At 36.4% G+C, this 27,992-nt stretch overlaps 2 protein-coding genes across 6 annotated transcripts; one reads left to right on the top strand and one right to left on the bottom strand.

The window, feature by feature from the left end:
* The first annotated feature begins 63 nt into the window (after positions 1–63).
* LOC128206958 (uncharacterized) lies at positions 64–14,785 on the top strand. Of its 5 annotated transcripts, none has more exons than XM_052909711.1 (6): positions 64–616; positions 1,219–1,337; positions 4,189–4,258; positions 4,541–6,901; positions 7,108–7,185; positions 8,701–8,823. In XM_052909711.1, the coding sequence occupies exons 2-6, from the start codon at positions 1,335–1,337 to the stop codon at positions 8,784–8,786; spliced, it is 2,598 nt and encodes an 865-aa protein (XP_052765671.1). In that variant the 5' UTR covers positions 64–616; positions 1,219–1,334; the 3' UTR covers positions 8,787–8,823. The 5 variants fall into 5 exon arrangements, with proteins under 5 accessions (XP_052765671.1, XP_052765669.1, XP_052765674.1 ...); XM_052909709.1 differs by lacking the exon at positions 64–616 and adding an exon at positions 640–771; XM_052909710.1 differs by lacking the exon at positions 64–616 and adding an exon at positions 732–771 and having other exon boundaries at positions 1,186–1,337.
* An 8,610-nt stretch (positions 14,786–23,395) lies between these two features.
* LOC128206156 (alpha-2A adrenergic receptor-like) lies at positions 23,396–27,992 on the bottom strand. Its single transcript, XM_052908451.1, has 2 exons — positions 27,826–27,992; positions 23,396–25,095 (listed from the first exon to the last, which is right to left on the bottom strand). The coding sequence occupies exon 2, from the start codon at positions 25,053–25,055 to the stop codon at positions 23,712–23,714; it is 1,344 nt and encodes a 447-aa protein (XP_052764411.1). The 5' UTR covers positions 25,056–25,095; positions 27,826–27,992; the 3' UTR covers positions 23,396–23,711.

Here is a 27,992-nt window from a genome sequence, read left to right as displayed (position 1 = left end):
CCCGAATTTAATGTTAAATACAATATGTGTTATTTGAATAAAAATCTCAGAATTTGATCGTTAACTTTTGGAATATGATCAGTTTACTTTTAAAACATATCAATACATCACACTTATAAAGAGGATAAATGTTTTTTCAGTGTAAGAATATTACCTTTTTAACCGAGTGAGCACCAAATTTTATATTTCACGACTGGAGTAGCAACGAGTGAAGTATTCATTTTTGGTGTTCACAAGGAGAAATATATTGCTATTTTACACTGAAATAAACATTTTTTCTTTCAATTATACGCCAATTTGTATGCGCACGTAACGTCATTTCGGAAATGACGTTGTTGAAATTGTGCCCAGGCCCTGTGACGCTCACGTTTGGTTTGGAATCGAGAGCGTGCTAAAATTTCAGAACAGTGAAAAATATCAAATTGATTTTTTCATTGTTTGAAACAGTGAAATATCATTTTTTTTCACTGACAAATCTCTACAAACCACCGGAAAACATATAATAAAGTGATATAACCCGATACAGAAAACAAAAGTTACACCTACCTACCAACCTTCCCTATTTTCTTTCTACATGTCAGCTGAAACGAGGTTTTAATTCATTTAGCCTTATGAGGTAAGGAAAATTATTTTACCAGTATTTTGAGAAAATAGAGGAAAAGGTTTTTGGGAAATTTACCTGTAAACACAAAAGGAAGTTTATCCCTTAACCATTTACCCCAAACTGATTAAGCAATTCAAAAGGTGCACTAGAACATTTGGAGTCAAAATGTATGTAAAACATGCTTTTGTATTTTTATTTGCTTTTGTTCATGTTCGATAGGTATTTGTTCGCTTAAAAATGATTTCATTTGTTTGTTTCAGTGTAAGAATGTTGCATGGTTATTTTTGCATAACCACATTTTTTTATCAATTCTACGAGGACAATATTTATTAAATATTGCTTTTTTATTAAAACAGTATAACCAGGTTGATTAAGCATGTTTTACTAATGCATTGTTTGACGTACAATATAACTTAAGCTTGCGTGAGTAAAATACGCTCGATTTGGAAACAGGGAAGAAAAATACGGTTCTGACTCATTAAACGGGGTTTATAGAATTATCATTCAAATGTCTAGAGATTTATGATTTACTGCCAAATGAGGATAAGCCCAGCTATCAAATAATTTTCTGATACTTTTAGTAAAATACTTTATTGTTAACTCGAAATGTGCAGGGAAGAGAGCAAGAGCTTTACAGTAGCCATGTAAAACAATAGCTAGGTGAAGGACTAAATACCGGGAAAACAACAGCAACACAGAAGAACAAGAATCAAGATACCTTCAAAAGGAGATGGTAACACTTAGAACATATTTTTGTTTTAAAGCAATACGCTCTTGAATAGAAGTAAGATTTGGGCTGATATATCTAAATAAAATATGCACAAATTCCTCTAATTTACACATTGATTTTCTTAGTTTTTTAGGCTAGTTATTTCTTTGTTTGTTTTTATTTAAAAAAAAACCTTCTCCTATAGCTGGCTACGTATTATCACTTCCATTTTTTTTTCTATCACGAACATTTACCGTCTTTAAAGCTGCACTTTCACAGATTGAACGTTTTGACAACTTCTTTATTTTTTGTCTTGAAACGAGCCAATTTTTGCGAAATATCCATGAAAACCAATTATATAAGTCTGCTGACAAAAACATAGATCGCAGATTTTTAAATGTTAGTTCAAAAAATGATGTTTTATGCATTTTTCTTAAACCGTCTTATCTTTTGTCAGCAATCTTTTATCATTGGTTTGCAGATATTTACGCAAAAAATTCTCTTTCCAAGACAAAAAATAAAAAAGTTGTAAAAACCGTGTATATATGAGAGTGTAGCTATAATAATATAACTTGCTTTATATCATGTGATTGCATCTAAACGATTTGTATTGTATTACATACAACCGTGGACACTTGTTTGTATGGATTTGAATTTGTGCAACACAATAAAACAGAAGCCAGAAATGTTAGGTTTGACTTAAGTAGTATGTATAGGACCATTGCGAGCATTTCACCAGACGTTTTGATACATTACAGACAGCTAATCTCATCATATATTGTTATTAAATCATATGTTACGCTGCTTGGTTGTAAGTTGCACGTATACTTTTGTAATATGCTGTCATATGCTGGAAGATTGCCCATGTGGAATATTTAAATATGCCCTCTAGGGATAATTTGCCCCTTGGATAAATATGAACGCGTTTATATCTCAGTTGAAAAAATGAATACCTTTGATTGAATGCCAATAGTGTGTGTTGAAAAGTACATTATAAAAAATGATGAAGGTGAAGCGACTAACGTCTGATACATATCTGTATTTAATACAACTTTTGTTCACTTAGCGATATTAAGTTGCAATGATAATGGGAAAATAATAAGGAAATGTGTGTTTCTTTCAAAAACAATTTTGTTTTACTGGCATGATGGTAGGATGGGCACTATCGATTATAAACTTGGAGTTCATGTGTCACCTACCGAACGTACAATACGATTTTAATTCACTCCTCTTCTTCATGTGCGTTTCATTCAATGAACATCATGAGATTTTTAAACATTTGGTCCCAAACAATTTGTTTCATTGCCATTTTTGCATTCCAACAGGTGAATTGTGACATTTAAAATCGTTACGTTGGGGTTTGAGGTCGTGACATACTAGAAATCAGTGTTCTGACGCGTGCTGATCGGTCAATTCACACAAGAATATATGGGATTTAATGTCGAAGTCTTTATCCTTTAAATGTTAACCCGGATAAATTTATAACTACCAAATAAGTGTAAGAGTATCATTCGTGCATTCTTAAAGTAGGGTTGTAACATTTAAATCCGTTCATAATGTTTAAATATGAACATTTGTGTATTTTGATACTTTCGGTAAAAACAGGAAAGCCCGTGAAATTAATAATGGACTATAATGCGTTCAAGCTTGGTTGAATGTAAAACCGTGACCTTCAATGCTGCTGACAGAATATGGGAACTAATTTCGACAGGGGATATGTAAAATATTAACAACCACAATTGCGACTTTCTTTAACTTGAACTGATTAACATATGTCAATAAGGTAGTTTCATAAAAACGAACAAAAACGTTTGATCATCAAGTGTTTACCCTGGTGTACTTGAAACCCAAAAATATTTTATATGTTTCCAGTTATGCATTCTAACAGTAGAATTGTGACATTTAAACTGTTCCCAGCGTTCAAATATTAAAAGTCGCGGATTTTGACATTTTCTGTTTAGAACCATAAAAGCCATCGTAGGTTATCTTAGACAATAGTGCCTACCTGCTTGGTTACATGTGAAATCGTTACGTTTTATTCATTTTGTTTAAACTTTCAAGAAATATTACATTTACTTTTTTCTTACGATAAACAATTTAATGTGACTTTGCTTATAAATGCGTAAAAATACAATTTTGGTCTTTCTTCGAAAAAAAGGCATTTTTATGAATATGAAATATGCTGTTCAATCATTGGATCAACAAGCGCTTAAAGCCTACCGTAGTTTAATATGTAAATTTAGCAAAGTTTATTGATGTGAAATCTAAACTTAATCTATTTGATTTACTGATTTCCTCCATTCCATTGTACGGTTCTGAACTATGGTGAAGTTACAAGTACAAATAATTTGATAAATAACGCCTTGAATTTTTTAAACACCTTCTTGATGACAAAGCTAAATTTACCTAGTGCATTAGTTTTTGGAGAACTAGATAGATATCTGGATTCTTTGCTGTAAAATGTTACGAAAGAGCATTGAGGTATTGGTTTAAAATAAATAAATGAAACAGATAACTCTTTTCATATATTTTATTAAGAGCAGTTACAACTTGTACATTTGAATAGAAATATAATTGGACTTTTGTTTTAAAACATTGTAAAATTACATGAAATTCCATAAGTATTAAATAAATTCCACTGTTTTCCATGATGATGACGGTCACTTCGGTTCAAACAAAGATTGTTTGACCTGATGTGCTGCCAACTTTCAAAGCCTCACATGAGTTGGCCCGGATACATCATGGCCTACGAAATGACAGAATTTGGCCACCAATTGATATTAAACAAAATGAGAGTGTGTGATGGCTGTTGGGTCTAACCCTGTAGACTACATACAGACTGCTTTATTGGAAAAAATGCTGATCGTACTTTCAGGTTTGCAGGTCACAGAGAAGAATGCTTCATACAACTCAGCTCGTCGCCATTCTCGTAACTTGTATGATTAGTAAGTGAAATATATATTTTTATTGCAAAACTCACGAAAACTTCAGGCCTAAATAAAGGCTTATGTACGAAATTGGCACATTTTAATATTTGTTCTGCTTATTTCTTTTGGCGTCTGCTACAAGACATTATTTGTCTTTCAAAAAGTAAATGTTAAAAAGACATAGGGCTTCATTGCTTATAACTGATTATTTAATTTTAATATACGGACTGATCAAACGAAAGCAAAAACAAACGTTTAAAACACAGCTAATATGTATGAATAATGATAATATCGTTGCAGATATAATGTCAAGTTCCAGTACAAATACAACCGCATCTCCTGAAAGTACAGATATAATGTCAAGTTCGAGTTCAAATACAACTGAATATCCTGCAAGTACAGATATAATGTCAAGTTCCAGTTCAAATACAATCGCATCTCCTGAAAGTACAGATACAATGTCAAGTTCCAGTTCAAATACAACCGCATCTCCTGAAAGTACAGATATAATGTCAAGTTCGAGTTCAAATACAACTGAATATCCTGCAAGTACAGATACAATGTCAAGTTCCAGTTCAAATACAACCGCATCTCCTGAAAATACAGATATAATGTCAAGTTCCAGTTCAAATACAATCGCATCACCTGAAAGTACAGATATAATGTCAAGTTCCAGTACAAATACAACTGAATATCCTGCAAGTACAGATATAATGTCAAGTTCCAGTACAAATACAACTGAATATCCTGCAAGTACAGATACAATGTCAAGTTCCAATTCAAATACAACCGCATCTCCTGAAAGTACAGATATAATGTCAAGTTCCAGTTCAAATACAACCGCATCTCCTAAAAGTACAGATATAATGTCAAGTTACAGTTCAAATACAACTGCATCTCCTGATAGTACAAATATAATGTCAAGTTCCAGTTCAAATACAATCGCATCACCTGAAAGTACAGATATAATGTCAAGTTCCAGTTCAAATACAATCGCATCTCCTAAAAGTACAGATACGATGTCAAGTTCCAGTTCAAATACAACTGAATATCCTGCAAGTACAGATACAATGTCAAGTTCCAGTTCAAATACAACCGCATCTCCTGAAAGTACAGATATAATGTCAAGTTCCAGTACAAATACAACTGAATATCCTGCAAGTACAGATACAATGTCAAGTTCCAGTTCAAATACAACCGCATCTCCTGGAAGTACAGATATAATGTCAAGTTCCAGTACAAATACAACTGAATATCCTGCAAGTACAGATACAATGTCAAGTTCCAGTTCAAATACAACCGCATCTCCTGAAAGTACAGATATAATTTCAAGTTCCAGTTCAAAAACAACTGAATATCCTGCAAGTACAGATACTATGTCAAGTTCGACTTCAAATACAGTCGCGTCTTTTGCAAGTTCAGGTGCACCTCAAAGTTCAAGTTCAAATACAACCGCGTCTATTGAAAGTACAGATACAACTTCCAGTTCCACTTCAAATACAACCATGTTTCCTGAAAGTACAGATTCAACTTCAAGTTCTAGTTCAAATACAACCGCATCTTCTGAAACTACATATACAACTTCCAGTTCCAATTCAAATACAACCGCACCTCCTGAAGGTACAGATTCAACTTCCTGTTCCACTCTAAATACGACCGCACCTTCTGAAAGAACAGATACAACTCCCAGTACCAGTTCAAATACAACTATGTTTCCTGAAAATACAGATACAACTTCCAGTTCCACTTCAAATACAACTGCATCTCTTGAAAGTACGGATACAACTTCCAGTTCAAGTTCATATACAACCGCATCTCCTAAAAGTACAGATACAACTTCCAGTTTCAGTTCAAATACAACTATGTTTCCTGAAAGTACAGATACAACTTCCAGTTCCACTTCAAATACAATCGCATCTTCTGAAAGTACAGAAACAACTTTCAGTTCCAGTTCAAATACAACCGCACCTCCTGAAAGTACATATACAACTTCCAGTTCCAGTTCACATACAACCTCACTTCCTGAAAGTACAGATACAACTTTCAGTTTCAGTTCAACTACAACCGCATCTCCAACAAGTACAAATGCAAGTGCAAATTCAAGTTCTAGTTCCAGTCCCAGTTCAACTACAACCGCATCTCCATCAAGTACAAATACAACGTTAAGTTCGGGTTCCAGTTACAGTTCAACTACAACTGCATCTCCATCAAGTACAAATACAAGTACAATGTCAAGTTCTAGTCCCAGTCCACGTTCAACTACAACCGCATCTCTTGCAAGTACAAATTCAAGTTCTAGTCCAAGTCTAAGTTCAACTACAACTGAATCTCCAGCAAATGAAAATACAAGTACAAATTCAAGTTCAAGTCCAAGTCCAAGTTTAACTACAACTGCCTCTCCTGCAAGTACAAATACAACTGTAAATTCAAGTGCTAGTTCCATTCAAAGTTCAACTACAACCGCATCTCCTGCAAGTACACATACAAGTACACATACAAGTTCCAATTCCAGTCTTAGTTTTACTACAACCGCATCTTCTTCAAGTACAAATATAAGTTCCAGCTCCATTCCAAGTTCAAATACAACCGCATCACCTGCAACTTCAAGATCAGTTTCCAGTCCAAGTTCTGATTCCATCCTAAGTTCCAATACCACAACAGGTTTGTAGATTGTATTTGTTTACCGGGGTTTATTGGAGTAAGACACAGAGGTTGCTAGAGTTAGAGATATTTTAATATGAATTTATATTTGGGAATAACCTAGGCTATACATATAGGGGTTTCATAATGTTTTACATAAAACAAACTGTTGTATAGAAAGTAATAAACAGTTTTAATATAATTAATGTTTGTTTATATCGTTGCAGAAACCAGTGCCAGTACCGTATCCAGTACCAGTCCGAGTTCCGGTTCCACTACCAGTACAAATTCAAATACAACAGAAGGTTTGTAGCTATTGTTTTATCTGTTGGTAATGGAATCTGACACAGAGGTTGTTCACGGATTTAGTTTCTGATGGAACATCACCTTATAGTATTCAAAACATGCTTTAGTTTGAGTACTCATAAACAAGCTAAAACCTCAAAGAAGACTCCTGGTCTTTGGTTGCTTGAACATGCTAGTGAATTTGTCAAGCTGTATTTGGTTGCTTAACATGCTAATGAAATTGTCTAAGTTGGCTTTGATTGCTTTAACATGCTAATGAACTTGTCAAGCAGCATTTGGTAGCGTCAACATGCTAATGAACTAATCTACGCTGGCTTTATTTGATAAACATGCTAATGAAGTTGTCTAAATTGGCTTTGGCTGCTTTAACATGCCAATAAACTTGTCAAGCTGCATTTGGTTGCTTTAACAGGCTAATGAACTTGTCAAGCAGCATTTGGTTGCTTAACAATACTAATGAACTTATCTACGCTGACTTTGGTTGCTTTAACATGATAATGAACTTGTCAAGCAGCAATTTGTTGCCTTAACATGCTAATGAACTTATCTACGCTGGAGTTGGCTGCTTAAACATGCTAATTTACCTGTTTATGTTGGCTTTGGCTGCTTTATCCTGCTATTGAACTTGTTTACGCTGGCTTTGGCTGCTTTAACATGCGAATGAACTTGCTAAGCAGCATTTGGTTGCTTAAAGATGCTAATTAGCTTGCCAAGCAGCATTTTGCTGCTTAAACATTATAATGAACTTGTCTACGCTGGCTTTGGCTGCTTAAACATGCTACTGAACTTGCCAAGCTGTATTTGACTGCTTTAACATTCTAATAAACTTGTCTACGCTGGCTTTGGCTGCTTAAACATGCTACTGAACTTGCCAAGCTGCATTATGCTGCTTTAACGTGCTAGTGATCTTGTCAAGCTGCATTTGGTTGTTTTAACGTTTATGAGAATGTAGTGTATTTTTATTTAGTTTTATTATGCAAATATTTAACCTCGGGTATCATAGTTAATTCCTTGCATTAAATGCTAGGCATTTTAAAAAAAAGCTCATGCAAAACAAGGACAATATCGAATACAATAAAGATCATTTCAATTCGAAACATTTCAGACATTACTTGCTGATAGCACTTTATGCACCAGTCAATTGTACCCCCCCCCCCCCCTCAGGGTTCGGGGGTATACCGGGGATAGCGGGGGAAATGGGCCGTGTTTTTACCTTCCAGGTGGCCTCGCATTGCCGAGTGAATGCAGTGGTTTTGATTTCACTCCGATAAAAGCGGGGAACGGGCCTTACCTAGGTATCCGGGGTGCGGGGGAATCTGGTGGGGATTTTACTAGCAATTTGTTCCCGCAGGGGGGAGATTTTACCCGGGATTGGCTGGACCGAAAGTCAAAGTCCCCGCAATTCTCCGGACCTTGGGGGGGGGGAGGGGGTCCATGGTAACAATTGACTTGTGCATTTCATAGTTGTGGCCTCAATCCCATATATAACCTGATAACTCTTATTTTCATTTCAGAATCAAGCTGTGTGGTCGCCATTCCTTCTATTTTAATGACATCTGCTCTCACATGCGTTGGGTTGATTTTGCAAAAGAGACTTTAGATTCATGTACCTTGAACGGATTAAAGATGAAACACAACTTTCGCTTTGCCCAGTATTTACAATATTATTGATATGACCTTCACATTTACACGAATGCTTTATTGAAAAGTGTTAGTGGCCATGGAAACAAAATCCTTTTATACTAAACGTTATTATTTTTTGGTACTGCTTTTATCCGAGTAAAATTAAACTAAAAACGCCTCTTTGCGAGGGAATCAAGTTTTTAATTTGTACAAAATATGGCAAATATAAGGTTTACATATACTGAACGAGTTGCACACAAGGTTTAATACCACACGGTCAGACCGACAAAACGCAAAACATAATTCTCCTAATTGGTACATTTTGGAGTTACCGGCCTTGAACTAAAACCGACTGAAAGTGAGTTTATCCAAACCGCATCTGTAAACCAGACAGCTACACGGATCGGTGGACATAATTGTCCTATGGTTAATGGTATTTGGTGTTTCATTTTCCAAAGATAACATACTTACATTCATAACTAGTGAATTTGCAAAACCAGAACCAAACTGAAATGTTCTTACCTATACGGTTTTGGAAATAGATACCCAAGAAACAAACATCTACAGCGGCGAATGAGATCAATAATGTAAAAATGAACCTTATACCGTATTACTGATAATAAATGGTAATTGTTTACGTCTAACTTGCAATACTCATATTCGTTCCCAGGTACAATGAGTGCTTAACAGAGTATATTATAATAATAATAATAATAATAATAATAATAATAATAATAATAATAATAATAATAATATAATAATAATTATAATAATAATAATAATAATAATAATAATAATAATAATAACTTCATGTATTAAAATGAATCTTTCTTATTAGATAAGATTCTGTACGAGTTCTACATTACAGTGGGCTTTTGTATTTTATATTTTTGTGTGCACCATATACTTGGGCTTCTTATTACGTTGTGCTGTTATATTTTTACTCATTATGCTCAAGTATGGGACAATATAAAAATAAAAAATGTGGATAAAAAAAATTGATGCTATGCTCTGTTAAAGTGACACTCTTATTCAAAATGAATACATACACATGTATAACAAATATCAATTTTGAGCGATATACCTTCAACTTCTCACTTAATAATGTATTTATGGAAAAACATAATTACCGATAACAAGATTGTAACCGTGTATTTCATAGCGGAAAACGCAAAATATCAAATGTTTGGTGAATGCTAAAAGATTAACTATGATCGACTGTTGTCCCATAAGGTAGAAATACCGCGTTCCCGCATCTTTCTTTCAAATTTAACACATTATTCTTCATAATAACCATTGTTTTCGACATTTATTTTATCCTTTTTGGTGAATTGAAACAAATGTATTAAATATGGTAAATCTTATTTGGGAGTAATAGTGCATCGTTAAGTGTAGAAAAAAAAACAGGTAAGTTATAGTGCCTGCATCCATAGTTGCTAAAATATGAGGTTTAAGGTAAGCTTGTTCATGTATTAATGTATTCAAACCTACGTGGATCGGTGAGGGTCAAGTAGTCCAACATGAGCATAAGTCGAGGGGACGTAGCCGGTACGATATGTTTTAACGTATATCTAAATTAGTTGTCTCCCTTTCCCATTCAAACAGGACATGAAAGAGTAAATCCAGTGTGTAAATAAAAGGCGTTAATTCAAAAACAAAACTTGATGAGCAAGGAAATTCTACGTATGATCTTAAGTATTACAAGAGATACTTTGGAAATATTTCCCATTCTGAGTATATTCATTATTCGATTATGCGGTGAAGCCTTAACTCAATTTATGGAGTGTTTGTAAGTATGTTTCGTATTAAAGGACAATGCGGCAGGTTTCCGTTGTGTAGTGATCATCTTAATACTGGTGCAAACTACTATGTATCTGAAGAACTCTTTCCAAGAAATATGTATTTAATGTTAACATCACGCGATAACATTGGTACCTCTGTCAAGAACCTACTAGTCCGTTATGGTTATGGATTTGGTTGGTTAAGTCAAGAAGTTTGAAATGAATCTTTTTAAACAACGTTTGCTTGATTGCTTAAGGCAAAACTGGTTGCGAAATTTTCGTGATTAACTCGGCCTCGACACATTTTTCATTCAAGTTCAATCTAGAAAAATACCTATGAATCAGTTTACTATATAGTATGAGAAAATCAAAAGCGAGATATTGATGTTCTAGTCATAAACTCAATTGAGACTGCTCGGTGTTTCGGGATACCAAGAGATGATAGAATATGTAAATACTGTATTGTTATTTCTAATATTCGCTGCGTAGGAAATAGGTACCATGTACTTAACTCGTCATTGACATAAACGTGTACAATATATCAATACCTGGATGACGTACAAAACACGAAGGCCACACGTACACGTGTCCATACCTGAATGACGTTTACTTGTACACGTAACCGTACCTTAATGACGTCAATACGTACACGAACCCGTGCCTGAATGATTTCCACACGAAAACGTACCCGTACCTGGATGACGTCCACATGTACACGTACACGTACCTGGATGACGTCCACATGTACACGTACACGTACCTGGATGACGTCCTCACATATTAGTAGCCGTACTTGTATGACGTCCACACGTACACGTATCCATACCTATATGACCTCCACGTGTACACATACCCATGTTTGGATGACGGCCACACGTACACGTACCCATACATTGATACAAACACACGTACACATACCTATACCTGGATGACGTCCACACGTACACGTACCCATACCTTGATACATAAACACGAACACAAACCTATACCTGGATGACGTCCACACGTACATGTACCCATACCTTGATACATACACACGTACACATACCTATACCTGGATGACGTCCACACGTACACGTACCCATACCTTGATACATACACACGTACACATACAAATTCCAGTTACAATTCAAATTCAACTGTATCCCCTGCAAGTAAAAACACAAGTTCCAGTCAGAGTTCAAGTACTACCGTATCTCCTGCAAGTACAAATACAAGTGCAAATTCAAGTTCTAGTTCCAGTACCAGTTCAACTACAACCGCATCTCCAACAAGTACAAATGCAAGTGCAAATTCAAGTTCTAGTTCCAGTCCCAGTTCAACTACAACCGCATCTCCATCAAGTACAAATACAACGTTAAGTTCGGGTTCCAGTTACAGTTCAACTACAACTGCATCTCCATCAAGTACAAATACAAGTACAATTTCAAGTTCTAGTCCCAGTCCACGTTCAACTACAACCGCATCTCTTGCAAGTACAAATTCAAGTTCTAGTCCAAGTCTAAGTTCAACTACAACTGAATCTCCAACAAGTACAAATGCAAGTGCAAATTCAAGTTCTAGTTCCAGTCCCAATTCAACTACAACCGCATCTCCATCAAGTACAAATGCAAGTGTAAATTCAAGTTCTGGTTCCAGTCCCAGTTCAACTACAACCGCATCTCCATCAAGTACAAATACAACGTTTAGTTTCGGTTCCAGTTACAGTTCAACTACAACTGCATCTCCATCAAGTACAAATACATGTACAATTTCAAGTTCTAGTCCCAGTCCACGTTCAACTACAACCGCATCTCTTGCAAGTACAAATTCAAGTTCTAGTCCAAGTCTAAGTTCAACTACAACTGAATCTCCAGCAAATGAAAATACAAGTACAAATTCAAGTTCAAGTCCAAGTCCAAGTTTAACTACAACTGCCTCTCCTGCAAGTACAAATACAACTGTAAATTCAAGTGCTAGTTCCATTCAAAGTTCAACTACAACCGCATCTCCTGCAAGTACACATACAAGTACACATACAAGTTCCAATTCCAGTCTTAGTTTTACTACAACCGCATCTTCTTCAAGTACAAATACAAGTGCGAATACAAGGTCCAATTCCAGTCTTAGTTCAACAACAACCGCATCTTCTTCAAGTACAAATACTAGTTCGAGTTCCAGTCTTAGTTCACCTACAACTTCTTCAAGTACAAATATAAGTTCCAGCTCCATTCCAAGTTCAAATACAACCGCATCACCTGCAACTTCAAGATCAGTTTCCATCCTAAGTTCCAATGACACAACAGGTTTGTAGATTGTATTTGTTTACCGGGGTTTATTGGAGTAAGACACAGAGGTTGCTAGAGTTAGAGATATTTTAATATGAATTTATATTTGGGAATAACCTTGGCTATACATATAGGGGTTTCATAATGTTTAACATAAAACAAACTGTTGTATAGAAAGTAATAAACAGTTTTAATATGATTAATGTTTGTTTATATCGTTGCAGAAACCAGTGCCAGTACCGTGTCCAGTACCAGTCCGAGTTCCGGTTCCACTACCAGTACAAATTCAAATACAACAGAAGGTTTGTAGCTATTGTTTTATCTGTTGGTAATGGAATCTGACACAGAGGTTGTTCACGGATTTAGTTTCTGATGGAACATCACCTTATAGTATTCAAAACATGCTTTAGTTTGAGTACTCATAAACAAGCTAAAACCTCAAAGAAGACTCCTGGTCTTTGGTTGCTTGAACATGCTAGTGAATTTGTCAAGCTGTATTTGGTTGCTTAACATGCTAATGAAATTGTCTAAGTTGGCTTTGATTGCTTTAACATGCTAATGAACTTGTCAAGCAGCATTTGGTAGCGTCAACATGCTAATGAACTAATCTACGCTGGCTTTATTTGATAAACATGCTAATGAAGTTGTCTAAATTGGCTTTGGCTGCTTTAACATGCCAATGAACTTGTCAAGCTGCATTTGGTTGCTTTAACAGGCTAATGAACTTGTCAAGCAGCATTTGGTTGCTTAACAATACTAATGAACTTATCTACGCTGACTTTGGTTGCTTTAACATGCTAATGAACTTGTCAAGCAGCAATTTGTTGCCTTAACATGCTAATGAACTTATCTACGCTGGAGTTGGCTGCTTAAACATGCTAATTTACCTGTTTATGTTGGCTTTGGCTGCTTTATCCTGCTATTGAACTTGTTTACGCTGGCTTTGGCTGCTTTAACATGCGAATGAACTTGCTAAGCAGCATTTGGTTGCTTAAAGATGCTAATTAGCTTGCCAAGCAGCATTTTGCTGCTTAAACATTATAATGAACTTGTCTACGTTGGCTTTGGCTGCTTAAACATGCTACTGAACTTGCCAAGCTGTATTTGACTGCTTTAACATTCTAATAAACTTGTCTACGCTGGCTTTGGCTGCTTAAACATGCTACTGAACTTGCCAAGCTGCATTATGCTGCTTTAACGTGCTAGTGATCTTGTCAAGCTGCATTTGGTTGTTTTAACGTTTATGAGAATGTAGTGTATTTTTATTTAGTTTTATAATGCAAATATTTAACCTCGGGTATCATAGTTAATTCCTTGCATTAAATGCTAGGCATTTTAAAAAAAGCTCATGCAAAACAAGGACAATATCGAATACAATAAAGATCATTTCAATTCGAAACATTTCAGACATTACTTGCTGATAGCACTTTATGCACCAGTCAATTGTACCCCCCCCTCAGGGTTCGGGGGTATACCGGGGATAGCGGGGGAAATGGGCCGTGTTTTTACCTTCCAGGTGGCCTCGCATTGCCGAGTGAATGCGGTGGTTTTGATTTCACTCCGATAAAAGCGGGGAACGGGCCTTACCTAGGTATCCGGGGTGCGGGGGAATCTGGTGGGGATTTTACTAGCAATTTGTTCCCGCAGGGGGGAGATTTTACCCGGGATTGGCTGGACCGAAAGTCAAAGTCCCCGCAATTCTCCGGACCTTGGGGGGGGGGGTCCATGGTAACAATTGACTTGTGCATTTCATAGTTGTGGCCTCAATCCCATATATAACCTGATAACTCTTATTTTCATTTCAGAATCAAGCTGTGTGGTCGCCATTCCTTCTATTTTAATGACATCTGCTCTCACATGCGTTGGGTTGATTTTGCAAAAGAGACTTTAGATTCATGTACCTTGAACGGATTAAAGATGAAACACAACGTTCGCTTTGCCCAGTATTTACAATATTATTGATATGACCTTCACATTTACACGAATGCTTTATTGAAAAGTGTTAGTGGCCATGGAAACAAAATCATTTTATACTAAACGTTATTATTTTTTGGTACTGCTTTTATCCGAGTAAAATTAAACTAAAAACGCCTCTTTGCGAGGGAATCAAGTTTTTAATTTGTACAAAATATGGCAAATATAAGGTTTACATACACTGAACGAGTTGCACACAAGGTTTAATACCACACGGTCAGACCGACAAAACGCAAAACATAATTCTCCTAATTGGTACATTTTGGAGTTACCGGCCTTGAACTAAAACCGACTGAAAGTGAGTTTATCCAAACCGCATCTGTAAACCAGACAGCTACACGGATCGGTGGACATAATTGTCCTATGGTTAATGGTATTTGGTGTTTCATTTTCCAAAGATAACATACTTACATTCATAACTAGTGAATTTGCAAAACCAGAACCAAACTGAAATGTTCTTACCTATACGGTTTTGGAAATAGATACCCAAGAAACAAACATCTACAGCGGCGAATGAGATCAATAATGTAAAAATGAACCTTATACCGTATTACTGATAATAAATGGTAATTGTTTACGTCTAACTTGCAATACTCATATTCGTTCACAGGTACAATGAGTGCTTAACAGAGTATATAATAATAATAATAATAATAATAATAATAAGAAGAAGAAGAAGAAGAAGAAGAAGAAGAAGAATTATAATAATTTAATAATAATAATAATAATAATAATTATAATAATTATAATAATTTAATAATAATAATAATAATAATAATAATAATAATAATAATAATAATAATAATAATAATAATAATAATAATAATAATTATAATAATTTAATAATAATAATAATAATAATAATAATAATAATAATAATAATAATAATAATAACTTCATGTATTAATATGAATCTTTCTTATTAGATAAGATTCTGTACGAGTTCTACATTACAGTGGGCTTTTGTATTTTATATTTTTGTGTGCACCATACACTTGAGCTTCTTATTACGTTGTGCTGTTATATTTTTACTCATTATGCTCAAGTATGGGACAATATAAAAATAAAAAAATGTGGATTAAACAAATTGATGCTATGCTCTGTTAAAGTGACACTCTTATTCAAAATGAATACATACACATGTATAACAAATATCAATTTTGAGCGATATACCTTCAACTTCTCACTTAATAATGTATTTATGGAAAAACATAATTACCGATAACAAGATTGTAACCGTGTATTTCATAGCGGAAAACGCAAAATATCAAATGTTTGGTGAATGCTAAAAGATTTAGTATGATCGACTGTTGTCCCATAATACCGCGTTCCCGCATCTTTCTTTCAAATTTAACACATTATTCTTCATAATAACCATTGTTTTCGACATTTATTTATCCTTTTTGGTGAATTTAAACAAATGTATTAAATATGGTAAATCTTATTTGGGAGTAATAGTGCATCGTTAAGTGTAGAAAAAAAACAGGTAAGTTATAGTGCCTGCATCCATAGTTGCTAAAATATGAGGTTTAAATTAAGCTTGTTCATGTATTAATGTATTCAAACCTACGTGGATCGGTGAGGGTCAAGTAGTCCAACATGAGCATAAGTCGAGGGGGCGTAGCCGGTACGATATGTTTTAACGTATATCTAAATTAGTTGTCTCCCTTTCCCATTCAAACAGGACATGAAAGAGTAAATCCAGTGTGTAAATAAAAATTCAAAAACAAAACTTGATGAGCAAGGAAAGTCTACTTATGATCTTAAGTATTACAAGAGATACTTTGGAAATATTTCCCATTCTGAGTATATTCATTATTCGATTATGCGGTGAAGCCTTAACTCAGTTTTGGAGTGTTTGTAAGTATGTTTCGTATTAAAGGACAATGCGGCAGGTTTCCGTTGTGCAGTGATCATCTTAATACTGGTGCAAACTACTATGTATCTGAAGAACTCTTTCCAAGAAATATGTATTCAATGTTAACAACACGCGATAACATTGGTACCTCTGTCAAGAACCTACTAGTCCGTTATGGTTATGGATTTGGTTGGTTAAATCAAGAAGTTTGAAATGAATCTTTTTAAATAACGTTTGCTTGATTGCTTAAGGCAGAACTGGTTGCGAAATTTTCGTGATTAACTCCGCCTCGACACCTTTTACACATTTTTCATTCAAGTTCAATCTAGAAAAATACCTATGAATCAGTTTACTATATAGTATGAGAAAATCAAAAGCGAGATATTGATGTTCTAGTCATAAACTCAATTGAGACTGCTCGGTGTTTCGGGATACCAAGAGATGATAGAATATGTAAATACTGTATTGTTATTTCTAATATTCGCTGCGTAGGAAATAGGTACCATGTACTTAACTCGTAATTGACATAAACGTGTACAATATATCAATACCTGGATGACGTACAAAACACGAAGGCCACACGTACACGTGTCCATACCTGAATGACGTTTACTTGTACACGTAACCGTACCTTAATGACGTCAATACGTACACGAACCCGTGCCTGAATGATTTCCACACGGAAACGTACCAGTACCTGGATGACGTCCACATGTACACGTACACGTACCTGAATGACGTCCTCACATATTAGTAGCCGTACTTGTATGACGTCCACACGTACACGTATCCATACCTACATGACCTCCACGTGTACACATACCTATGTTTGGATGACGTCCACACGTACACGTACCCATACCTTGATTCATACACACGAACACAAACCTATACCTGGATGACGTCCACACATACATGTACCCATACCTTGATACATACACACGTACACATACCTATACCTGGATGACGTCCGAACACATACCTATACCTGGATGACGTTCACACGTACAAGTACCCATACCTGGATGACGTCCACACGTACAAGTACCCATACCTGGATGACGTCCACACGTACACGTACCCATACATTGATACATACACACGAACACATACCTATACCTGGATGACGTCCACACGTACACGTACCCATACATTGATACATACACACGAACACATACCTATGCCTGGATGACGTCCACACGTACAAGTACCCATACCTGGATGACGTCCACACGTACACGTACCCATACATTGATACATACACACGAACACATGCCTATACCTGGATGACGTCCACACGTACACGTACCCATACATTGATACATACACACGAACACATACCTATGCCTGGATGACGTCCACACGTACAAGTGCCCATACCTGAATGACGTCCACACGTACACGTACCAATAATTTCATGACGACCACACGTACACGAACTTATACCTGAGTGACGTCCACATGAACACGCACCCATATTCGGATGACATCCACATCAACACGTACCCATATTCGGATGACATCCACACGAACACGTACCCATACCTGGATGACGTCCACACGTACACGTACCCATGCCTGAATTACATCTGTCAGTTCATGTGTTTTCGTTTGTTCGCAGAGTAAGGGCGACAACATAAAATATGGCGAAATGGCGGGGATAAAATGCGAGCAAAAATGGACCATCTAGTAGGTCGAACATGCGAAGCAATTTCTCGGAGCATTTTCGCCCCAACTAACTTACTGCCTTACCGGTGATTCAAGAAAGTTGTATATGTTCCGTCTCCATGCCTCGACGGGTGAACTCTTAAGCAATATGTACATGTTCAGTCAAACATGATCACCTTTTAGTGTTATCTTATAACCCATCCGATGGACATCTACAAGACGAACAGTTTTGATTTTACAAATAACAATAGACACGAGCATGATTCGAGAACATCCTTGCATGTGTCATTAATGAATTGTTAGGGATATAGTAGTGAACTTGTCATATTTCTATTAGGCCTTAAAAAAATATGTCCGTTTCGAGTAACCCAACCCTACCTATAAAAATGCGCCGACCCTGACTATTTTTTTTCCGTTTCTGAGCAAAAAAAAATATTCGTTAGCGAATAGAGAGTTACGAAGGGCAGAGAAATGCAGATTTTAATCAGAATTATTGTTTATATGATAAAACAAAGTCAGGCAATGACAGTAATGTAGGAAAGACTGCCATGTGCAAGAAAACACTCTGAACTTACGACATATTTTGAAAAAAAAAATAATAAAAAAAAATCCTACCTACCCTACCTAGAAATTTTGGGAAGGTTACCCTAAACAAACAAAAAAAAAATTGTCCTTACTAGTATGTGAAAATTCCTAATATTTTGGAATTACTGAGAAATAAGATAACATTCATGAACGTATCCTGTTTAAGTTCAGTCAAATCGTAACAAGAAAACTTCAAACAAGGGAACAACATGAAACACATTTGACACACGTGTTATAAGAGCTGTTCGGAATATATATTCCTTTACCCATTTTGTAGTTTTAACTTATTTATTGTACATCGACTGTGAAACAAGTTATTATGTACAACGCTAAATTCATAACAATGGTTGACAAGTTGTTACGCGAGATTGTGGTCTTGAGGGGTGGGGGAATTCGGAATACCCGGAGGAAACCCACTTGATTCAACAAACCTAACTCACATACGTCGGGTCGCCTAGATGGGAAGCGAGTTCTCTGACCACTGAATTCATCAATATGAATAAATCTGTACAGTCATGGTATAATAATGCCCATTGTTCTCACCGGCTTTTGCAGCAACATAACCGAAAAGATAATCGTTATCAACTTCAGTAAGTTCTGGGTTTGAATAAGACAGTTAAGCTTTGTTTTGTAAGTAGTTTGAAGCGGTATGTCTAAGATATTTTGAGACCGGATATTTAGTGTTATGATCGAGCGACAACCACAACATCAGGCCGGTAGTGCATGGTTTTATGCTAGTAGAACTCATTCCATTAGATCGAAAGTTTAAGTTATCTAGCAGACCTCAATTCCTAGACCAAAAGCTCCGTGTAATGATATGACAGAACTCGCTAGCTATGTCGGAAGTTCAGTGTACTAATCTGGCAAACCCGCGACACTTTATCGGAAGTTCCGCGTGAAAGTCAAGTAGAACTTGCGATGAAAGACCGACAGTTCCGTGTAATAACCCAGTAAGTGGGCTGACAGTAAAATAACAAGTAGGCAAGGGCAAGAACAGACAGACTGGCTGACGGACGGACGGACGGTATGATAGACAGACAGACGGATGATTAATTGTAAAACAATCGCATACTTAAGAATCATGAATATAGATAGCGACCGGGGTCCTTAATATGGATGTTACATTACATGCCTTTCGTTATGAAAGATAGATATTTACGCCCGAACCAGCCCGTTTATAAGGTATTCTATTTTTTCCTCATTTAATGAAATCTCAAACCATTTTAGAAATGTGACCATAGTCGTAATAAAGGCAATCGATTGTATATTAGTCGTAATAAAGGCAATCGACTGTATATATCTAAACAATCCATTTATAAGTACAATAACGTGCGGGCTGTTGTTTAAGTGTCGTTTATGAAATTAAGCTTTGATGAAAACATCAAATTAAAGTCAAATTTATTTTAATGATTTGTACAAAAGAAGAGCCACCTGCCCAGTACATTTACACAAAGCCTTCTCACAAACTCGTATTAGAATACAACTTAAATTTTTCAGGCAATGAAATGGCAAACCATTTATTACAAAGCTTACTCATTTAGATTTGCAACTTTCGCGGGTGTTTAAAGGTTCGCTTACTGCCACTCATCCGATACACAATCCCTGCGTCGACAATATGTGAGACAATGAGGTTGATTCTTAGTCGGTTACATGACGTGAAGTAATATCTTAATGTTAAAGAAAGGCTCGATCAGTACGCTCACTCCGCCCATTTTTAAGAATTCACTTCACGTCATCTAACTATTACAAAGCGCAATAGTGTCTAAACTTTATTTGGATTGTGTAAGGAAAAATTAGGTATTTAGAAAAGTTAAATGTTCAAGATTTGTATTCACTTTGAAAATATGAACGAACCAAACTCTTAAGTTGCATTTATAGCCATATAATTCTTTTGCCTATTGGTACTAAAATGATGAGGTTATTTTGGTGCAAAACAAACTTGCATCGAATATGTACCGTACTGCAAAACCCATATTATATATCATGCAGACATCATGTCTAGAGTGTATTAATATCGAAATAATATCTGCGGAAGTATTGGATTTCATAAATGTTGTTAAGCATTCTGTTCACTTAACGACCTGATAACGCTACGTCAATGTTCCTGGTTAGCCCGAGTGACGTCAAAGAATCATCTTCCAATATGTTGCATGCCCATACTGCAAAAATAATTGTTTCGAACCACATGTAGGCTACATGCGGCATGTGCACACCTGCATGTAGGTGCAGTTCACACCTGCATGCAGGTCTAGTTAACACCGGTCTGTAGGTCTAGTTAACACCTGTCCATAGGTCAAGTTCACACCTGTCTGTAGGTCTAGATAACACCTGCCTGTAGGTTCAATTCAAACATGCATGTAGGTCCAGTAAACACCTGTCTGTAGGAAACGTTCACACCAATCTGTAGGTCAAGTTCCCACCTGTCTGTAGGTAAAGTTCACACCAATCTATAGGTCAAGTTCACAGCTGTCTGTATGTCCAGTTCACACCTGTCAGTAGGTCTAGATAACAGCTGTCCGTAGATCCAGTTCACACCTGTCTGTATGTCCAGTTCACACCTGTCTGTAGGTCTAGATAACACCTGTCCGTATGTCCAGTTCACACCTGTCAGTAGGTCTAGATAACAGCTGTCCGTAGGTCCAGTTCACACCTGTCTGTAGGTCTAGATAACACCTGTCCGTATGTCCAGTTCACACCTGTCAGTAGGTCTAGATAACAGCTGTCCGTATGTCCAGTTCACACCTGTCAGTAGGTCTAGATAACAGCTGTCCGTAGATCCAGTTCACAGCTGTCTGTATGTCCAGTTCACACATGTCAGTAGGTCTAGATAACAGCTGTCTGTATGTCCAGTTCACACCTGTCAGTAGGTCTAGATAACAGCTGTCCGTAGATCCAGTTCACAGCTGTCTTAAGGTCTAGATAACACCTGTCCGTAGATCCAGTTCACAGCTGTCTTAAGGTCTAGATAACACCTGTCCGTAGATCCAGTTCACAGCTGTCTTAAGGTCTAGATAACACCTGTCCGTAGATCCAGTTCACAGCTGTCTTAAGGTCTAGATAACACCTGTCCGTAGATCCAGTTCACAGCTGTCTTAAGGTCTAGATAACACCTGTCCGTAGATCCAGTTCACAGCTGTCTTAAGGTCTAGATAACACCTGTCCGTAGATCCAGTTCACAGCTGTCTTAAGGTCTAGATAACACCTGTCCGTAGATCCAGTTCACAGCTGTCTTAAGGTCTAGATAACACCTGTCCGTAGATCCAGTTCACAGCTGTCTTAAGGTCTAGATAACACCTGTCCGTAGATCCAGTTCACAGCTGTCTTAAGGTCTAGATAACACCTGTCCGTAGATCCAGTTCACAGCTGTCTTAAGGTCTAGATAACACCTGTCCGTATGTCCAGTTCACAGCTGTCTTAAGGTCTAGATAACACCTGTCCGTAGGTCAAGTTCACACTTGTCTGTATGTCCAGTTCACACCTGTCTGTAGGCCTAGATAACAGCTGTCCGTAGATCCAGTTCACACCTGTCTGTAGGCCTAGATAACACCTGTCCATATGTCCAGTTCACACCTGTCTGCAGGTCTAGCTAACACCTGTCCGTAGGTCCAGTTCACACCTGTCTGTAGGTCTAGATAACACCTGCCTGTAGGTTCAGTTCAAACATGCATGTAGGTCCAGTTAACACCTGTCTGTAGGTCCAGTTCACACCTGGTTGTAGGTCTAGTTAACACCTGTCTGTAGGTCCAGTTCACACTTGTCTGTAGGTCCAGTTCACACCTGTCTGTAGTTCTAGTAAACACCTGTCTGTAGGTCCAGTTCACACCAATCTGTAGGTCAAGTTCACACCTGTCTGTAGGTCCAGTTCACACCTGTCTGTAGTTCCAGTTCACACCTGTGTGTAGGTCCAGTTCACACTTGTCTGTAGGTCCAACAATAATATTCATTAACCGAAGTTTTGTATTCTTACTTTATATACAGTAGCTATCAATGTTTTGTTCATTTCCCGCATTTGATATAACATTGCACAATCGGACAGACCAATCTACATTTCAGTTATTGAATATGGGCTCTATTATTTTAAACTATACCTATTTGAAGAGGTAGTGTGTCTCTTGAATATATTATTTTATCATATTTTCATTTAAACAATATGGGCGTTCTAAAGATGATTACTGAACAGTATGATTCTCTTAGCCACGTACTTTAAAACCGGCAATAAGAACACAGATTATTCAAGTGCTTCCTATAGACTTTCCTTCCACGTGATGGCAACTCAAATGAAAAACATATTCGAAAATCAAACAAACATGTTTTGAATAATTGTACTGGAATGAAAACTAACGTTTAAGGGCGGTCAACTTGTTAGTGTGTGTTCAACATAAGTTTATTTCAATGTAACTAGTATTTACATTCGTATTGATAAAATATCGGTGCAAACTTCTGAACTACGAAGTTGTTTTTGCGTTTTATTCATTTCATATATTTAGTCGAAATATACACACAATGACCAAATACTGACAATGGAATAGTAGGAATAACGGCGACAACTTACAAAATAATAAAAACAGAGCACAATATGTACTCTAAGTGCTCTTAAACTAATAATTACATCTTAAATAATAGGTCTAGGATTTCAATTGTTTTAAGTGCATTTCGGAAATGATAGTCTGTATTGCACCTAACACGTGCACTCTGTGTCTCTAGCTGTGCCCACTCTCTTGGAAGGAGACCTTCAAATAGCGCTTTTCCTGTCGTCTGTTTCCATATAGTCAATCCTGCTGCTGTCGTCTGCAACAACAACATGCGCCAACAATCCGCCTGATCATATTCTTGGCGTCCTTACGGAAGTTAAGGTTCAAGTAACTGTATATGACTGGATTTATTGCGTTGTTTATGAAGTAGGATTTAACACAAAATTTAAACACCACTTCTTGTGTAGGAGACAAACTGTCCTCGAAGTCTTTCTTGACACTGCGCAATACCATAAGAATTAAGAATGGTAAATAGCTTATGACATAAGCGACAGTTACAGCGAACAATACAACAGTCGTCCGCGTGACCTTGATTGTCCGCTTTTTCAGAACATCATTTGATTTCGAGTTAGCAGACGACACTTCTGAAATCCGTTTATCAGAGATACATTTCTTCTTCGACAATGATTCGTTCACTTGATCGGAAGACATGTCAGTGCTGATTGGGTCGGAAGCATTATCAATGGGAGGTTCGAGCTTCTTGTTATTTTCTTCAGGCACATTTCCGTTCTGTTCCATCCCCACACTGTCGCGTGTGGAGCTCGCGCTGAACTTCCTCTGTTTACCAGACGAGAAGCCAGAATCACGATTCATTCTCTGCCCAACCCTGGCGCGCTTTTGTTTCCAGATTTTGAGACCGATTTGTACATACACAACAGCAAAAAATGTTATGCAGCAGACAAAAAGTAGTCCCAAAAAACCGTAGTACAAACTTGGATAGTGTGTATTACGCATTGAGTCGTCAGTTGAACAATCAACGCCATAAATGCCCGGTTCGAGTTTTTCAGTTGAGCGTCCAAATATAAAGCACGCCGGCCATGACAACAAAACGCCGACAACCATGGCCGCCACGCTTATCCGCTTGGCCGCAGTGACAGAAATCTGCCTCCCCAGCTTACAAATCCGAAGGTACCTGTCAACTGCAACGGAGATTAGAATAATAGACGATCCCATTGTTGTCACGGATTCGACAAAGCGGAGCAGTTTGCAGGCGGCGGAAGCATAAAACATGTAGGGATATCTGAGATCGGTAATTTCCGTTGGCATTCCGATCACGCACGTGAGGAGATCGAGCACAGCAAGCGCCATGATAAAGAAATGAGACGACGTTTTTGTTGGTTTACAGCAGTACACGACACAGACTAGAATGTTCCCAAATGTTCCAACAACTGTCAAAATCAGCATATAAGCTATGACTGGGATATATAATGTCGCCTTTTCATTGTTATATTCGACGAGAATCTCGTATTTTTCGTCCTCACTCAAAACAGTGAGGTTTGGTGCCATTGATGACGTCGTTGAAATAAATGACGTCACTTTTGTACTTGTGACGTCAGACAAGTTCAGCAGCGAGGTCGTCATGTTTGCCACCGTTGTTATTTATCTAACGCGGGTACTTCAACTGAAAATACAAAATGAATATTAGATAATCGAAGTTTATATTTAGGGATCAAGAAAGGTTTTGATGGTGCTGATGACCGCTCAAAACTCTTGATTAAATCTAAACCTCTTTTGACAATTTGTACGTTTCCAGCTCATCCCTCAAACTTTAGATATGTACATGTGCTATATTCAAAAAGCTTCTTAGCGACCATTTTCAACATTTATTTTTTTATTTTTTTACAACGAATATTTGAAACAGCCTCCATTGTTCGTCAAATGTATTCGTTTGCATTTTTGACTTTGACCTTTTTCTTTTTGTTCAAACATTTGGTGTACTTTAAACATTTTTTGGTTTCTTTAAAAGTACTCGCTCATGTGTTTGAAAAGTGCACTATTTAGTAGGACGAAATAAAATGTGGACATTATTTAAGAGTGTTAAAACTAGGATACCAAGAGCTGATATTAATTTCCTCAACTATCGTCATTGAAGACCACAGTTTTCATAAGCAGCAACAGCGGAATTAGTCACTTCATTGTGGTCTTGTTGTTGCGTGATTAATTGATTGAAAATACCATGTGATGTTATCAATGTATTGTTTAGAGGTCAAAATATCCGCAATTGGTGGCCTTGAGGTTAATGCGTCGTTGTTAGTGTGTGTTTTTTTCTTTATATTACCGGCGTGGGTTCGCCCCCACTAAAACCAAAATACTGTATTTCGTTTTGCAATTTTGATATCATAGAGTAAATTAATGATATAATTAGTGTTTTAAGATTCATTATCGGGAAAACTGGTGTTGGTGTTAAAACATGAGCGAGAACATTGAAGCATTCTTCACTAACTAGAACATGTTCACTAAGATGCTCTATTAATGCCTTTATCGTTTTTTTAGTTAAACAACAAACACAGAATCAACAAACACAGAGCTTTGTGTTCGCGATACAAAGTTTAATATTGCCTTGTTTTCATAAGCAACAAGTGAGTAAAGTATCACTTATCATTATTCAGTACCGATGCCAACTGCCATTTATCAGATCAAGATCAATTATCGATAAACAATTAATGGCAACAACGTCTAAACTGTGCAGTTTGAGATAAAGTTCTTAATACAGTTACATTTTCTATTTAAATAAGTATGATTCACGGATGCGACCTTTTCACACGAGTGTATGGTAATAGTCAAGTAGGTTTTCAAGTGATCCTTTTGTTGCTTGATTGTTACACTTATAGTTATCATTGTGGCCATCAAGTTGAATCAAGTTCACCAGGCTTAATGCTATATATCAAGTACAAGCTGGACAATTAAACAATATGTTTGTTTTTATTGAAATTTCCTGTTACAAGCAGCAATCTCTACTATTGCAAACATAATGCAGTAGCATTCAGGCTCCCTCCGCCAATGAGATAGTTGGACGGATTTACATATAATCATTTAGAAGAGCTCAAACAATAAAAATCCATTATGCAGATTTTAACCTCCAAATTTCCACTTAGAAACGAAACAAAGATCAAAATTTCAGTTTAGTCATGTTTTTGTTTTATAAGTGAATGATAGTAAATCACGCATGCGAACTGGCTACCAAGCAAGTTTTCGAGCATATGTTTTGTCTTTTAAACGAATATGTCGGCATGCCGGGCGCATGCACACTGGCTAATATTAAGACATTCACGGTGCCTTTCCCGCTAATCTCTAAGAAAGTTAGCAACTTGCAATGTCCGTTGATTTCGTTTGGTAATGAGGAGGCTAAGTTGCAATATTTGATTGGCAAAAGACATTTAGCTTTCAAAGATAAGGAAGTGCACAAACATTTCTTGAGAATAGCAATACACTTTGTCTACAAATGATTAACTATTTTGAAAATGCATTTCAATTTCAACTAGCATGTTAACATAATTTAGTAAGATTTCGAATGACAAATATAGTGATTTTGTGATTGTAATGATATTAATTGTATTTTTTATTTATTTTTTATCGCATACGTATGTAATAAATTGTTTGCTTTAAAGATAATGTCGATACACATGCAATAAGAACACGTTCTTTTTTCACCTCCTTTGATTTGTAATTATGTTGGAAAATTTGTTTCTCTTTCTTTTGACATAAACCTATTCAAATGCATTGCTTTGCTATATTGTGTTATCCTTCTGTTTGCAAATGTACATCTGAGCATATCATTAGTTTATTTTCACATGCATTTATCATGACATTTTTTTTTCTTTTATTTGTTAGCACTAGCATTTATTATGTTATTTAATATATGTATCTCGATCAAAGGAAATAAAGAGCAAATAAAATAATATTTTGCAAAAAAATAAGTGTCGCCTGTTGCAATTATACTACAATAGTAAACATTGAGTATGTATTAGGCAATATAGTAATAATGTAATACCAACGTCCGATTATGCGTTGACAATGTGTCAGCCAATGGGATTGTAAGTCAGTTCGCTACGCTCCCTCCGCCCATTCTTAATCATTAAGATTTTATTTCATGTCGTCTTACTATTACATAAATAACACTGACTATAATTTAAAATATACACGTCAATATGTGAATTTGCATATGTAGTAATATCAGTTAATGTTAATCATAGTGTGCATCCATTATGAAATAGGTCTGTTCGATACAATGCTACTTCTTTAAAATAATCCGATGTATTTAAACTTACTACATACGTTCTTGAATGTTGTTAATATAAGAGTTTTACAGATCTAGTGCCTGCTTTTATCATTAATTAAATCAACTCCATACCTATTATTCGAATATTTCAAATGTAATATCCAAGATTCACCCCAACTGTTTCCTAGGTGATAGTCCGGCTTCTACTGATCTCTTATATTTGATCACAACTGCACGCCTCTCTACGAATAGCAGAACTGAATAAAAAATACCAGCAGCCAGATAGACTTGTTCCTCAA

This window comes from Mya arenaria, chromosome 10 (genome assembly GCF_026914265.1).
Source record: "Mya arenaria isolate MELC-2E11 chromosome 10, ASM2691426v1".
Lineage (NCBI taxonomy): Eukaryota > Metazoa > Mollusca > Bivalvia > Myida > Myidae > Mya > Mya arenaria.
The sequence above is the reverse complement of the archived record's forward strand: the minus strand, read 5'-3'. Positions and strand labels throughout refer to the sequence as shown.